Raw genomic sequence first — 16,246 nt, 5'->3', positions numbered from 1 at the left:
GCACTTACTTTTTTCACTTAACAGTATATTCTGCATAGTTCTCCACTGTGTAATGTACCATCATTTCTTCAACTGATCTCTTATGTGCGGGCATTTAGGTTGCTTCCAATATGTTTCAATGATAAACAATGATCCAATGAATAACCTTGTGTATATGTATTTTTTGCATTGTATTTCCAAGATAGATTCTTAGAAGTGGGATTATTGGCCAAAAGAGAAGGGCATGCATACTTTTCTTATGTATTGTTTAATTCCCCTTCAAAAAGGCGTTACCAGTTTGCATTCCAATTCTTTTGTAGGCAGCATATATGGGTCTTATTTTGTTATGCATTCAGCCATCTTATGTCTTTTGGAGTGTTTAATCCATTTGCATTTAAAGTTATTGTTGATAACTATGTATTTATTGCCGTTTTATTATTCCTATTTGTTATCTTTTTTTTCTCTTCTTAAAAAAGACCCTTTGCCATTTCAGGTAATACTGGTTTGTAAAACACCTTTATCTGTTTCTGCTCTGTGAAGCTCTTTATCTGTCCTTTAATTCTAAATGAGAGCTTTGCTGAGTAACATTGTTAGCAGGCCTTTACTTTTCATCACTTTGAATATTTTGTGCCAGTTCCTTCTAGCCTGCAAAGTTTCTGTTGAGAAATCAGCTGACAGTCTTATGGGAGCTCCTGAGTAGGTAACTAACTGCTTTTTTTCTTGCTGTTTTTAAGATTCTCCCTTTGTAACCTTTGACCCTTTAATTATGATGTATCTTGCTTGATATAGGCATCGTTGACTTCATCTTGTTTGAGATGCTGTACTTCCTGTGCTTATATGTCTAATTCCTTGACCAGATTAAGGAAGTATTTTTGTCATTATTTCTTCAGTTAGGACTTTAATTCCTTGCTCTGTCTTCTGCTTCTGGTACCTTATGATACAAATGTTGCTACACTTGTTGTTATCCCAGAGGCCCTTTAAATTATCCTCATTTTTATAGATTTTTTTTCTCTTTATGTTTCTGATTGGGTGTTTTCTACTACCATATCTTCCAAATAGCAGATTTAGTCCTTTGCTTCATGTAATCTATTGTTAGTTATTAGCTTTATTGGAATTTTTAAAATTAATATTTGCCATTTCATGAAAGCCTATATATGGGGACATAGGGAATCAAAGATCATTTTCATGTGCTCAGTGGCAATCTTATTCTCTTCTGTTTTGCTTTGTTTTTCTGTCTTTTTCTGGCTGGGAAAAAGAAACCTAATGTCATCTGGCATGCTGCCAGCTGAATGCCGCTTTGAGTTTCAGTTTCCTCTCTTTCAGACCAGGAAGTCAAGGATCTCAGCAGAACTTTCTGTCTCCAGAGTGTGGCTGCTGCACAAGCCAGACGGAGCAGTTCATACTCCATTTAGGCCTGATCCAGCTTCTAAAAACAGGTCAGTGACTTCCTGCCATTTAATGTTTTCTCCTTGTGTGAAGAAAATGGCCTGTTTTTTTTTTTCTTAAAGAGTTTCTGAATGAAATTGGTGCTAATGATCATACTTTTGTTGTTCATATGTTTTGCTTTTTAATGAAAATTTTAAGCACTGGGTACTGTAGAGAGAAAATTAACTCTAGTAAAATGTCCATATAGTTGTATCAGATTTGTATTTTGTCTCATTGCTTCCATTTGATGTATTTTATTCTGACTAATTCTTCCTTATAATGTGTATAACTTGATGTTAAATGTATTCTTCAAGTTTTTAATTTCAGATTTATAGATTTCTAAATCCAGAATTTCTTATTTTCTTCTTAATTTTTTCCATTGTGCTCTCAAGCATTAAATCTTATGTTTTAATTATTTGAATAAGCCAAGCATATTTATTTAAAAATCTATGTGGGTAACTCCAATATCAGTTTGTTTTTTTGTTGTTGTTGTTGTTTTCTTGGCTTTCTAGCATGTTGTTTTGTTTTGTCCCTCTGTTTATGATCAGTATGCGGCATTTGGTATTAAAAAAAAAAAAAGATTGCAGAGATAATTTGAAGCTGAAACAATGTTCTCTTTATTTAGACAGATTTATTTTGGATGCATCATGCATCTATCTAGAGGCACTAGCACTCTCCTTTATCTTAACCCTGTCACAGGTTGAGATTACTAGCAGATGGGATTAAATCTGTCTGCTTCCAGTCCACCCACCCTCACTTATTCCCTGTTCTTCAGAATCCTAACCCATAGCCTGGAGGGAGAGTTGCCAAGCATTTCCTTGCTGTGCCATATTACCTTAGCTTTATGAGTCTAGTGAACAATTGGGCTAATTTCTCAGCAACTTACGTACCTCTTCTATGGTAGATAAATACACCTCAGGAAAATGTGCTCCTAAATGCCAAGCTTACTTCTCTATATTCACTTCTTTTTACAATCCTTGCAAAAAGAAAAAAGAAAAATCTCCAGTGCTTTGTTAGCTCTCCAATGCTCTCAGATCTATGTATTTTACAGTTTGTCTTGCATTTCTAATTTTTCTCATTGCAAGAATTGGCACAATAGCTATTGTTGCATTTTGCTACTCTAGGAACTCCATTACTGTTAACACTTTTCATATTTCAATTTCTTTCTTTGTGAGGTCTTTTCTGTATGAATTCCTCATTTGTATCTTCTAATTCATGGGCTGAGAAACTGTGGCCTGTGTATCAGCCACTTGTTTTTGTAAAGAAAATTTTATTGGAATACAGTCATGCTTATTTGCTTACATATTGTTTCTGGCTGCTTTTGCACTGACAAAGTTGTGTAACTGTGGCAGAGGCCATATGGCCACAAAGCCCAAAATATTTACTAATTATCATTAAGAAAAGGTTTTCTGATTTCTAATTTTTAAATTCTTTGCTCACTATGTATTTTATTTTGCCTACTGCTTTAAAAAACTTTATATTTTTATATCCCAATTACCTATTTTTAATATCTACCTATTGTTCCATTTCTATTGCCTTATATTTCGAATAACATGTTTCGATTAGGTCAGAGAAAAAATAACTACTGGAACTAGAAGCAGAAATCTCTACTTTGAACCACTACACTATACTTTCCTCTTAACCTATTATTGTTTTTTTTTTCCGTTTTTTTTTCCATTAGATATAGAACAATGGCAGTAACAACCAGATTGACATGGAATGAGGAAAAGATTCTGCAAAAGCTGCTTGGAAATGTTTCCTTGAGTCTTCTTTATAAGTCTAGTGTCCATGAATGTTCCATTGAAGAGATGCTTAATACGTGCAATCATCAAGGACCCACTATAACAGTGATTTACTTTCCCAACTATATTGTTGGGGCATTTTTATATAGGAGTTATCCTCAAATGAGTGAAAAGTTTAGAAATCAAAATTCTTTCTATTTTTCACTTAAAACTAATAAAACTGAAACAGCTAAATTTTTAAATGTAGAACCAAAAATTGTTTCTGAAAAACTGGAATTTTATTCCTCTAATAATATCATTTTCTCCTTAAGTCTACATGAGTCCCAAGTTTTTATTCATCGGTCATTAAAGATTCCATTAGGAATAGAACGTCTCAAAACCACAAATTATTTGGAATGTGAAGTTTTTCGAGTTGAAGGTATGTTAGATACTCCTACATTTTCACTCCAGTCTTTGTGTTTGGTAGGTTATAATCTCTCTATATAAAAGCTTAATATGCAAATTGTCCCCACAGGAGTTCGAACGATCGCTTGCTATGATGTGTGTTGACCACCAGGGGGTGGTGCAGAATGAAGGAAGGCCCTGGCCAATAGCCTATCAGCCCTGATCACTGGCTAGGCCTAGGGACCCTACCTGTGCAAGAATTTCATGCACCAGGCCTCTAGTTGATCTATAAGCAAAAGGAAATGTGAGAGGAACAAACAGATTTCATGCCATCAATTTTCTCTTTCATAAACTCCAAATGAAACCTAGGAGACTGGAAAGTATAGGCAGTTTTGAGCAAAATAAATTGGTAAGTGAAGAGACAGAAATGGAGATGGGGGTCGGGGGGGAGAGAAAGATAGAGAGAGAGAGAGAGAGAAAGAGAAAGAGACAGACCTCACTATCATAGCAGGTCTATTTTGGTTTTTGGTTAGTCTGAAAATTTCTAGGCATGTTTATGTGTATGTTTCCAGAGTGAGTTAATGTGTTGATGCCACCAGATGGGACTGGCATGGAGTGGGTCTGCCCCTGGCTGGCCTGTAGTGTGTGGGTTCTTGACTTTGTGTAGAAAAGATTTCACAGCATGAGTCCATGTTATTTTGAGAGTATGTTTTTACTAAAGCTGGGGACAATGAAATGAAGGACTTAAGGTGGAAGAAGCAATAGGGAGAGCTTAAGTGGTGCTCTACTTTGGCTCCCTAGAAAGATTATAGGGAAGAAGTGAGCCAAGGTGGGACTGCTGCTAGCTCACTGGAAAGTGAAGGTCACAGTGATAGAAGTGAGCCAAGGTAGAGATGCTTTCAGTTCACTGGAAAGTCAGAGAAAAAGGGGGCCTTGGAGACAGGATTGGGGAAAGGAGTGGGGAGTAAATCTGGGAAGAGCTATCACTACCTGCTGCTTCCCTGGTTGCAAACCTCATAGGAACCCTTGGAGTTTAGGAGGAAGTAAAAAGTCCATGCCCCCCACCAGGTCTTTATCTTGAGGGTTTATATCTCTCTTCTCTAGGTGAGAATCTTAGGGGAGGGTTTTATCTGAATATTCATTAGCTTTCAGGTATGTTTTAAATATGCTGATAGATCAAAATGAGCGTAGAGGGGTATTTGAGATTTTTCTTTGGCCTGCTTTACTGTTCTAATTTGATCTTGGGTATATGCGGCTTTAATCGGGTTTTTGTTATTCATTCCCCTGACTTCATCTGTCCTTGGGTTTAGCTGGCACAAATGGCATTAACTTGGTTTCTGTTCTCTGTTTCCCTGACCAGGGTGATTTAAACTATGTATCCTCTGGTTAGGGAGAAGAGTTATAAACCATTTGCTCTCAAGTGTCCTTGGTTAGGGAAGATAAAATCTTCCTGATTCAGTAACTGGCTGTAAGTTGTTCAAATTGGTTGGCCCTGTTTAATTATCTTGTCTCAGTTTTCCCATTCCACTTGCCCAGGAATTTTTCCAGCTTCTTACTATCCTGCCACATTGAGAAGGTACTCTTTCCTTTTCTTATTATGTTGCCAACACTAATTCCTCATTGAACAGCTCAACCCTGGGTTAGGCAAGCACACTTAATGCCTTATTTATAAGGTAGACCACATTTAATAAGACTTTAAAAAGAGAACTAAAGAAGTTTAAAAAATTATGATGCTGTTTTATTTCCTATAGGAATTAAGGATGCTAACGGCTACATAAGGAGGATAACAGGAGTTGCACAGTAAGTTGGACTAATTACTCATTTCATCCTATCTAATAAAGAGGAAATATGCTAATTGACCCTCACACCATCGCAAAGATGGTAGCGCCTATAGCCAATAAGGAGGGAATATGCTAATTGACTGTCCCACCTTCAAAGATAGCAGCACCCACAGCCAATAAGAAGGGAATATGTTAATTGACAGCCACGCCCTCAAAGGTGGCGGCACCCACAGCCACAAGATACCAGCGCCTAGTCCCCTCAGCCCCACTGGGGCGGCAGACATGCGGCAAGGCCCATGGGCTCAGCATTGCCGCCCCTGCCTCCGGAGTCCCCCTGTCCCTTCAGCCCCCCAGCTGCCTAGGGCTGGCCCAAGGCACAGGCAAGCCTCGGATGTCGGCTGCCCAGCCGCCTAGGGCCAGCCCAAGGCTCAGGTAACCAGGGCCAGCCTGAGGCTCAGGTAACCATGGCCAGCTGAGGCTTGTGCTGCTGGCAATGGCAGCAGCAGAGGTGTGATGGGGCATCGCCTTCTGCTGATCACCACTTCACCTCCTGTCCCTGAGGGCTCCTGGATTGTGAGAGGGGGCAGCCGGGCTGAGGGACCCCCCCCCCCCTCCAGTGCATGAATTTTCATGCACCGGAACTCTAGTTTAGAATAATTGTACATATGGCACTATTAAAGAAATATCAAAATAAAAATCACTTGGAGTGATAAAAATGAATTATGATGTTATTGACATAATATGTTCAAAGCGGTTTAGAACAATAACAAAAAAAACAAAACATGACCAATTGTAGGCCACTTTAAAAATCCACTTGATGACAATTTAACTTCAGGTTTTACTTTCGACCTATAATATTCAAAGTTTTCTAGACAAAGTCTAGATGACTATTTTAGACAATGTCTCTGAAGTTTTTCTATATGAATAAAGTTTTTGGAGAATGTCAGTAAATTTTCAAAACCCAGCCATCTTTCCCCAATTATAGGTAAATTTATCTGCATTGCATATATTTTATTTTTATTTCTTTTCAATATAATATTATTACTGAAAATAATAATGCATTTTCACTGTTGTTGGTATTTCTTATAGATATATGTGGCCTAAAGCTAATAGTTTGACAATGATTTGGTTGCTGGTCAATGTTTAACTTTAGTCAGATATAGAGAAATGCATTTTCTTCAAGCACAAAGTACATAACCTAGACTATTCAAATCATATGATAGAAGATGTTACCATAAAGATAATAACTAAGTGCCCTAACTGGTTTGGCTCAGTGGATAGAGTGTTGGCCTGTGGACTGAAAGGTCCCAGGTTCGATTCCGGTCAAGGGCATGTACCTTGGTTGCAGGCACACCCCCAGGAGGCAGCTGATTGATGTTTCTCTCTCATCGATGTTTCTCTCTATCCTTCTCCCTTCTTCTCTGTAAAAAATCAATAAAATATATTTTTAAAAAGGTAATAACTAAGTAATTAAGACATTTTTAAAAATTGGAGTCAAGAAGCTCTGGAAGAATTGGGCTGTTCTTCATGGAAGTTTGGCTGTTGCATTTAACCACCATATTTTAACAGGTACAGAAATAAGCTCCTATCAGAGCTCAGAGCCTACACACCCTGCAAAGATTTGGTTTCAGAAATTAAGATTCTCTTGCTGGGTCAAGTTGGGTCTGGAAAGTCCAGTTTTTTCAATTCAGTGAAGTCTGTTTTCCAAGGCCATGTGACTCGCCAAGCTGCAGTGGGGTCTGATGTCACTAGCATTACTGCACAGGTGAGTTATCGCTGAATTTCCTGAGAATTTTATAAATTACAATTATTAGGTTTGTTGATTTTTTTTGCCATTTTCTCTCAGACCAATAACCTCCTTTTAATCTATAAACAATTAAATGCTAAATCAACTGTAAAACAAGAGTAAAAGTTGAATGAGAACTACCTCCATGAAATTATATTATACAGCAAGGCTTTCCATTTTTATGGATGCAAGAAGTAGTTATATGAAGAATGATTTTGGGGACTTGTACAAAACAGCAACAAAACTGTAAAAACTTTGGGTAAATCTGCAATCATTATATTTAATGTATATTTTTGCTCATGTCCCACATGGCTTTATCTGTATTGAAATGATTTTATCTTTTTACAAAAAAAAGAAATGAGAATTATGTAATACAGAAGTTCCCATCACATAAGATCATTTTATAAGAAATAATAATGAGCGACAAAATAGCAATTTCCTTTGGTGGGTCAACCTTCAAAAGGTAAAAATCTATAATTTTCCTACAAACACCATCTTATTTATAAACAAGTATGTTTAAGGAAATAAATACTAAATACCGTTTAAAAACTCTAAAGATCTGCACATTATGATGCAATATTTACATTGAAACTCCCATTTTATGTTTGTCAAAATGTCATCATACAATCAAAGAAAGAATAATAAAAAAGAATAAGTAAGAAATTTCATAACCAAGCTGTGTTTATCTATAATCACTACAACCTAATATTGTTATCTTCTGATAGGTTATAGGTTATATGCTATGCACTGCCAGTGAAAAATTTATCATAAAACAATAATGGCCCATTTTAGTGCCATATTCAATAACTGAAAGCATTTTCTAGAATTTTCAAGAATCACATTTTGGTTTTTGAAGTTGTCTAGATTCTATCCATGTGAGCAGCTTTATTTTATACTAGAGGCCTGGTGCATAAAATTTGTGCACTTGTGCACTCAGCCCGGCCTGCGCCCTCTCATAGTCTGGGAGCCCCATGATCTTGATTGCACCCTGAGAGGGAGGCCCTGCCCACCCACTGCAGCTTGTGGGTCTGTGGCCTAGGCCTCCCTCTTTGGGGCGATCGTGAAGCCCCCAGATTGATCACCCCATCGGCCAGTGGCCTGGGCCACCCTCTGCAGGGTGATCATATCATGAGGCAATGGCTGGGCCCCCAACCAATCACATCGCCCCTACCTTGGCTGGCATGGTGCCAGTGGGTGTCCTAATGTGGTCATTGGGATGGTCATTCCGCTGTTCAGCCCTCTGATAGATTTGTATATTACACTTTTATTATTATAGACTAGTAGCTCAGTGCATGAAATTTGTGCACATTAAAAGGGAATTAATTAGCAGAGATATTTTAATATTGCTATTTTCCCTTTTTCTATAATAGAAGTGTGAGAGATGAAAGGGAATTAGTAAAATGTATATGAAAATAATATATAAATTTATTAATAAATAAACAGTAACAAAAGGATATAACAACAACAGAGGCATGATATAAAAACGACAAAAACATGATATGAAAATAACAAAAACATGATATGAAAACAACAGTGATGCAAACAATGATTGATAAAGTAATTAAACTTATTCTAATATCTCCCTGTACATCACATTAGGAGTGAAAACACTTTCAGAGTGCTTGACTAATTTCTCTTGTGATGAAGTATTTAGAACTTTAACTGTAACGCCACATGCACTTCAAACTTGAAAGAAAGCAACATATAACTGACCATGTGCAAAAACGGGTTCAGGTAGGAATATGCCTAACCTGTCTAGAGTTTGTCCTTGTGATTTGTTAATAGTCATCACAAATACTGGCATCATGGGAAACCGTCATCGAATCAATTTAAATGGAAGGTCTGTGTCAGATGGGGACAAATTAATTCTTGGAATCAGAACAACCTCTCCCTCTGCAGATCCCGTTAATACTTCAACTTCGATAATGTTAGGTCATAATCTTTTGATAATAAATCTGGTACTATTACAAAGACCCCATTTACTATTGAGATTTCTCAATAGCATGATGATTGCACCCACTTTCAATTTTAATTTATGACATAGCATTCCCGAAGGAGTAATACTATTAAGAAATTCGATGAGAACATTTTCCTTTTCAGCATCATCTGTGGAATCAATGGAATCATCACTCAAATATGTGTGAAAATCTCCATCGAGTATATCCAAAATTACTTCATTTAACTTTTGAACATGTTCATTTTTTGGACAAAGAATTGCATGTTTAGATATATTTTTAATATTATTTATAGATATAGTATTTCCAAAGGTAGTTTCAATAATAGATCCATTACAAATCATTTCACAGAGGATTTCAATAATATCCATTCCTAAATGAAAACTGCTATCAAGTTTGCCATCTTTAAGTTTTAGTAACCATCCACTATAAGCAGAATCCTCTGCTCTCATATTTGTTGTAAGAGACAACCTTCTGAAACATCCTCAAACATTGCACTACTTTAAACTCGTTTGTACTATGGCCGATCACACAGCATGCGGTACAATACTGAGACATTGTCAAAAATCCCCTCCAAGAAGAAGAACTTTCCCACCAAATACAACATTCAGATTCATAATTTCTCTTAGTAATCTGTCTATGACGTTTATAGCATGACCTGATGCCATGGTGCATTCATCAATAATGAGAAGTTGGGCTTTTTAATAGTTTTAGCAACTTCACTGTTTATATCGAGTCTAGAAATTAAAGTTTCATTTAATGGAATCGGTAATTTATATTGGGAATGAAAGGTGCTTCCACCTAGAAGTAAATTTGCAATTCATGTAGACGCTGTGAGTAAAACAGTACCACCACAACCTCTAATAATAATGTGTTAAAACTTTATACAGATATGCAGGTGAATAGGATTCCTAGCTGGAAGGCCCCTGACAGCCCCAAGAGGAATGAGGCTCCTTCCTCCCTCCTGTCAGAGTCCAGGGTACAGGTGAATGGGGTTCCTGGCTGGCAGGCCACTGACAGCAAGCTATCCAACAGCAGATTCTGTGAGGAATGGAGCTGCCTCCTCCCTGCTGTCAGGTTCTGGTTTGAAGGCTGGCCATGTCCCCTGTTGGGCCAGACCCAGAGTTCTACCACGCTGTGGCCTCCACCTCAGCAACCCAGGACTGACTGCTGCTGGGCGCTCCTGGCACTCTGAGGGTGGGTTCTTCCCTCAGGCCTTGCAGGAAACAGCTCTGGGAGGGCGCAGCCCTTGGCAAGGCAAATCAGGACTCAATACTTCCAAGCTTAACTCTGAGGGCGGGTTCCTATCTGAAACCTCACCCTGAGGGTGGATTCCTGACTGAAACCTCGCCCTGAGGGTGGGTTCCTGCCAGAAACCTCACCCTCTGGGAAACAGCTGGGGGAGGGCACAGCTGTTTCCAAGACAACCCCTGCAGGACTGATTTCCATCTGGTTGGTTGAGCTTCAGGACATGATGTTACACCCAGGGTTTTTATATAAGTAGAATCAGCCTAGTAACAGAAGCTAAGGAATGATACTGCAAAAGCAACTGAATAAATTAAATATTTGATAGAAATGTTTCTGTTTGCTAAATATGTATTATGTTGACAACAGAAACCTAAGTATAAATAATACTTAGTCCCTTTGCTAAAGGACCTTAGATATAGGTAATAAAAAGTAAGTATCATTCAATATAAAAATGCTCTAAAAGAGGTACTCATTAGGACAGAATTTCTCTCCCTTTTATGTTGAAAACTCCAAAGGCATTGCTTTAAGTTAAAGCATAGATCCTGAACTCCAAATGAAATGCAAATACTATATAAACTGAAGGGATACAGGATAGAATGTTTGTAAGGCAAATAATATTTTATTGCTAAGAGACCCTTCTCTTTGAAGAATTGAAGTTCCCAGTAAAAATCAAGGAAACAAATTAATGGTCAATGAAACCATGAATGTGCATATTGATCCTAAAATACAGATGTACTTAAATACGTAACTCTAATGCTTTGTGTAATTCCTTTCATGTTGAGGTACCAGTAAGTACCATTCACTTAGATAAAAATCTCCAGTGGGACCACTCCTAGACATTTTATTGACCAGTTGGAGTTCTTGATTTTGTCACACGTTGCAATAGGTCATAGAAGGGTTCTAAACTTCCTGGTTTGAAATGGGAGAATTGTAATTAAAGTGTCATCTGTTGTCTCAGAAACTCCCCCACCCCCATTTTTCTCTTTTCATTGGGAGTTATTATTCCCTAAGCTGCCATAGTTGTGTCTATATTAGAAGTGCATTTGACCAGTAAGTAAATTTTTTTAGAGCGCTATTGAAAAATTGTTTTTGAATGCATTTATCTAGGAAAATAGTGCTCTTCAAAATGAGGTTTGTGGACTCTTGAGGGTTCCTGAGACCCTTTTAGAGGATCTGTGAGTTTAAAACTATTTTGATAACAAAAGATACCTTTTGCCTTTTTCTAGTGTATTGATAATTGAACTGACCATACAATCTTAGTTTTATCAATTGGCACCTTAGCACTTATCAAGTAATGGCGCCCAAAACTGCTAGTAGGCAGTGGATGCTTCCTTAGTACTGAGCTCACATAAAAACAAACAGAATGTGTTTCACATAAGAATAAGATTACCCTTAATAAATCAGCAACAATTTTTTATTTCATTTAAACTTAAGTTTTAAGTATACATCATCTTAATAATTTGTGTAATGAAATGAGAAGTATATATAAAGCACTTCCAATGCATATTAAAGTATGGTGGTTGTTGGGCAAAGGCACAGGTGTGATTGAGTTGTGAGCTGAAATTTTCTCATGTAACAAATTTTTAATCAAAAAGAAACTGAAAGACTTGCTTATTCATACTGTTTACTTGGTAGTTATTTTTTGGGAAATGCACAAAGTAAGCCTATCACTCCAAGGAAAACCAACAGTGCTTGTTTCCAATAATAACATTTTAGGTGTAAACAAAAATATTAGAACTTTAAGAAACATATATCCACCACTCTGAGCTTGATAAATTTCTAACAGTTACCTGATCAGATTAATAGTGGTTTTAAGAGATATGATGTTTTAATATTATACAACTAGAGGCCTCGTGAATGAAATTCATGCATAGGGGGGTGTGTGTGTCCCTCAGACTAGCCTGCACCCTCTCCAATCTTGGACCATTCAAGGGATGTCTGACTGCCCACTGGGATTAGGCCTAAACCGGAAGTTGGACATCCCTCTCACAATCCAGGACAGCTGGCTCCCAACCGCTCACCTGCCTGCCAGCCTGATCACCCCTAAATGTGTCTGCCTGCCAGACTGATCACCCCCTAACCACTCCCCTACCAGCCTGATTGACGTCTCACTGCTCCCCTGCTGGCCCAATTGCCCACAACTGCTCTCCCCTGCAGGCCTAGTTGCCCTCAACTTCCCTCCCTTTCAGGCCTGGTTTCCCCCAGCTGTCCTTTCCTCCAGGCCTGGTCACCCACAGCTGCCCTCCCCTGAAGGCCTGGTCACCCATGACTGCCCTCCCCTTCTGGCCATCTTGTGTCCACATGGGGGTGGCCATCTTGTGTGTGGAGGGATGGTCAATTTGCATATTACTCTTTATTATATTACCTCTTTATTATATAGCAGTGATGGCGAACCTTTTGAGCTTGGCGTGCCAGCATTTTGAAAAACCCTAACTTAACTCTGGTGCCGTGTCACATATAGAAATTTTTTGATATTTGCAACCATAGTAAAACAAAGACTTATATTTTTGATATTTATTTTATATATTTAAATGCCATTTAACAAAGAAAAATCAACCAAAAAAATGAGTTCGCGTGTCACCTCTGATATGTGTGTCATAGGTTCACCATCACTGTTATATAGGATGAAATGTGTTTAATATTTGGAAAATCTAGGTAAACCAGCCAGTGAACTGATATTTTAAATGACCAATGCATAAGGTTACAAAATTATCTGTGGATAAAATCTATTTCAAAGTGTAAGACAGATCAGTGAATTTAATGTAACAGAGTATGAAAATGTCAAAATTCCATATTGCAGCTAATCTTTGAGAATTTATCACTTATTGAATTTTCGTGTGTATTAATGAGGAATATACAAAATTCTCTGAAAGATGTTAAATTAAATACTTCCTCCCTTTCCAACTACATGTGTATGAGGCCCTATTTTCTTTATATACTTCAACCAAAATTATATATTACAATAGATTGAATGCAGAGGTAGATATGAGAATCCAACTATATTTATTAATCAAAACACTAAAAAGATTTGCAAAAAAGTAAATCAATCCCACTCTTTTTAATAATATTTTTGGAACATAATTTTATTTTTTCATAGAAATCTTGGTTAGGTTAACATGTAATAGGTTCATAACTACATTTTTAAATAATTTAAGAAATATTTAAAATTCTTTCAGTTTTAATTTATGTCAAGTATTAATAAATGTAACTCATATAAAATATCTGTGGAATTCTCAATAATTTTTAAGAGTCTACGGTGATTCTGAGACCAAAATGTTTGAGGATAGCAGTGTTCAAATATTAACCAGTCACTGGTCTTTCTACTGTCATGAATGCTGGTTGAAGAATGCAATTTTACACCTCCCCCTTTTTTTGCAGTATAGGATGTATTCTATTCAAGATGGAAAAGATGGAAAAGCTCTGCCATTTATTTTGTGTGACACCATGGGGCTGGATAAGAAGGAGGGAGTAGGACTGTGTATGGATGACATACCCCACATCTTAGAAGGCTGCGTGCCGGACAGATATCACGTAAGAACTCTTTAGTCCTCTAAAACATTTTGAATAATTTTATTATGCTTTTTGTTGAATTTTTGCTCCATAGGGAATTTTTAACTATCATAAGGTGATTTCAGCATTAAACAACACTACTGTACTTTATATGAGTAAGTATTCACATAAGTAGAGTTACTGCTCTTCTTTTCTATAGTATTCAGAAATATAGCCAAAAGGCAGGGTTCTACTTCCAGTAAAAGGTCAGGAGGAGATTGTGTTTACTAGTATATCACTCTTTATTATGATGTATAGTTATAGTAAAGCAGTAGTTTAATCTCACATTTTTTTGACCACTTAAACAAAACATTGGAACAACTAACTTTTTTTGTTTTTGGTTGAAGCATGATGTTATACTGTAAATACTTAGTATTCATTACTTAAATACTATTTAAATACCTAGGTGTGAAATGTATTATAGGTAATAATAATTTCCATCTCATAGGGTGGCTGAAAAGGTACATGAGATGATGTACTCTAAATTCTCAAAAAGTTAACCATCATTATCATCTTTCTTTTAGGTACTGGGTGTAATACAGTTCGCCTCAATTTCTAAACAGTGATTTCTTTTGCCTCTCAGTTGTGTTTGATTGGAAACGGTAGCCAAGTACTCATACAGGGTATCGCAAAAAAAATCTATGCAAACACTTTGAATAATTATAAAGGCAGTGTTTATTAAAATACATTTCATTTTCCAAATTGAGGTATCAGCTGTTAATGCATGTATGTATATATTTGGGACACACTATTTTAAAAACTATTTATTTAAAACCTAAGTTGTGTCAGACACTATGCTAGTTACTAGAAACATACACTTGAATAAGAACATAATTCTTATCTTCATGGAGCTCACAATTTAAGAAGACATAAAGATACCGGGAGGAAGAACAGAGCAGAAAGAAAAATCATGAGCATACTAATACCTTCATTTTTTACAGGGGAAAAATATGAACCAATTCAGTCCAACAATGAAACATATAGTTAAAACTATGTGTAGAGGGGTAGTAGGGGCCAATGGAGGGAAAAAAGGAGACATCTGTAATACTTCCAGCAATAAAGATCAATTTAAAACATAATGAATCAATCTTTTACTATGTTTTGTCAGCTATTTTCCTAATCCTAGAAATATTGTCTTGTGGTAAGGTAATATTAACATGAATTTGAAATTTGGTATTTCTTCTGTTTTACTATAGTTTTTTTTTCTTCTGAAAAATAAAAAGAAATTACAGTATTTTACTTTCAATGGGATTTTCACTGTATTTTCTCTCTCCTTTTCTCTCTATTCATTAGTAAGTATGTAAAATGCTTAGAGAGTAGTCTTAAATGGTGTGTAACATTGATAATGGTAGTTTTTCTGGATAATGTTGTGCTGGGCTGCATATCTGGCGCTTTGGCCAGACAGGGCGTGCTGTGCTGTCTGTTCCTAAAACACATAGATAGGAAGGTACTGACATCAGGCCAGGCCTTGAGATATGGTCTCATGGCCCCTTCCCAGCATGCAGGCCTTCTTTCTCAGAGGGCCCAGAAGTCTCATTCCCAATTTGGGAGACAAAGACTGGGAAAAGTATAAATAGAGTTTCCTCCATATTGGGGGACCCAGAATTCGAAAGACACATTTTTCTCTGGGCCTCCACAGAATTTAATAATAAAATGTAACTCTTGCAGTCAGCGCTGCAGTTCGGCCTTTGCTTCTGCAGGGTGCTGTAACTGTAGTCAGCTGGCTAGCTTAATAAAGGCTCTTAAATTTAAATTCTGAGTCGGTGGTCTATCTCGCTGAGTCAACCCATAACAATGTGAATTATGGATAATTATTTACCAAAATAACAGTGTTTTGTTTTTTTTTTAATAACAAAGACATAATGCATTATGCTCTCAGTGGAAAGAAAATACGGAAGGGGCAATATTAATACATCTGGGGGAAGAAGTGCTGTAGGGAGGGAAAATTACGGGTTGGAGGTTAATGGTGGTCACATTTGAAACATGAATTTTGTTTTAAAGAATTCAGCAGAGACTCTCTAAATGTTACCTTATGTTCCTCTAACAGTTTAGACCCGAGCAACCAATTATATCCAGAAATTCTACCTTCAACACCTCTCCATCACTGAAGGACAGGATTCACTGTGTGGCTTATGTTTTAGATATCAACTGTATCGACAGTCTCTCTTCTAAAATGGAGGCAAAGTTCAAACAAGTTCAAAAAATAGTGTTAAAGTATGGTGAGTCTCATTTCATTAATTAAGATTTTTTATTTTGAAATAATTATAGATTCATAGGCAGTTGCAAAGGTAATACAGAGAGGTGCCATGTACGCCTTATCCACTTCCTAAGCCCTGGGTTGATTGGTGCACACCTTAAGTCCTACTCTTCAATCCTGAAAGACTAAAATGGCCATAG

At 37.0% G+C, this 16,246-nt stretch overlaps 1 protein-coding gene across 1 annotated transcript in view; it reads left to right on the top strand.

Moving 5' to 3' along the window:
- The first annotated feature begins 1,174 nt into the window (after window positions 1-1,174).
- IFI44L (interferon induced protein 44 like) overlaps window positions 1,175-16,246 on the top strand; it is a 28,880-nt gene continuing 13,808 nt past the window's right edge. The window contains exons 1-6 of the mRNA XM_081087931.1: window positions 1,175-1,415; window positions 3,086-3,564; window positions 5,282-5,330; window positions 6,881-7,076; window positions 13,679-13,831; window positions 15,897-16,068. Coding sequence (XP_080944057.1) covers window positions 1,243-1,415; window positions 3,086-3,564; window positions 5,282-5,330; window positions 6,881-7,076; window positions 13,679-13,831; window positions 15,897-16,068 — 1,222 coding nt within the window. The 5' untranslated portion in view covers window positions 1,175-1,242. The remainder of the gene's footprint in view (window positions 1,416-3,085; window positions 3,565-5,281; window positions 5,331-6,880; window positions 7,077-13,678; window positions 13,832-15,896; window positions 16,069-16,246) is intronic.

The sequence above is a fragment of the Myotis nattereri genome (genome assembly GCF_964212035.1).
Source record: "Myotis nattereri genome assembly, chromosome: 3".
NCBI classification, from domain to species: Eukaryota; Metazoa; Chordata; class Mammalia; order Chiroptera; family Vespertilionidae; genus Myotis; species Myotis nattereri.
The sequence above is the reverse complement of the archived record's forward strand: the minus strand, read 5'-3'. Positions and strand labels throughout refer to the sequence as shown.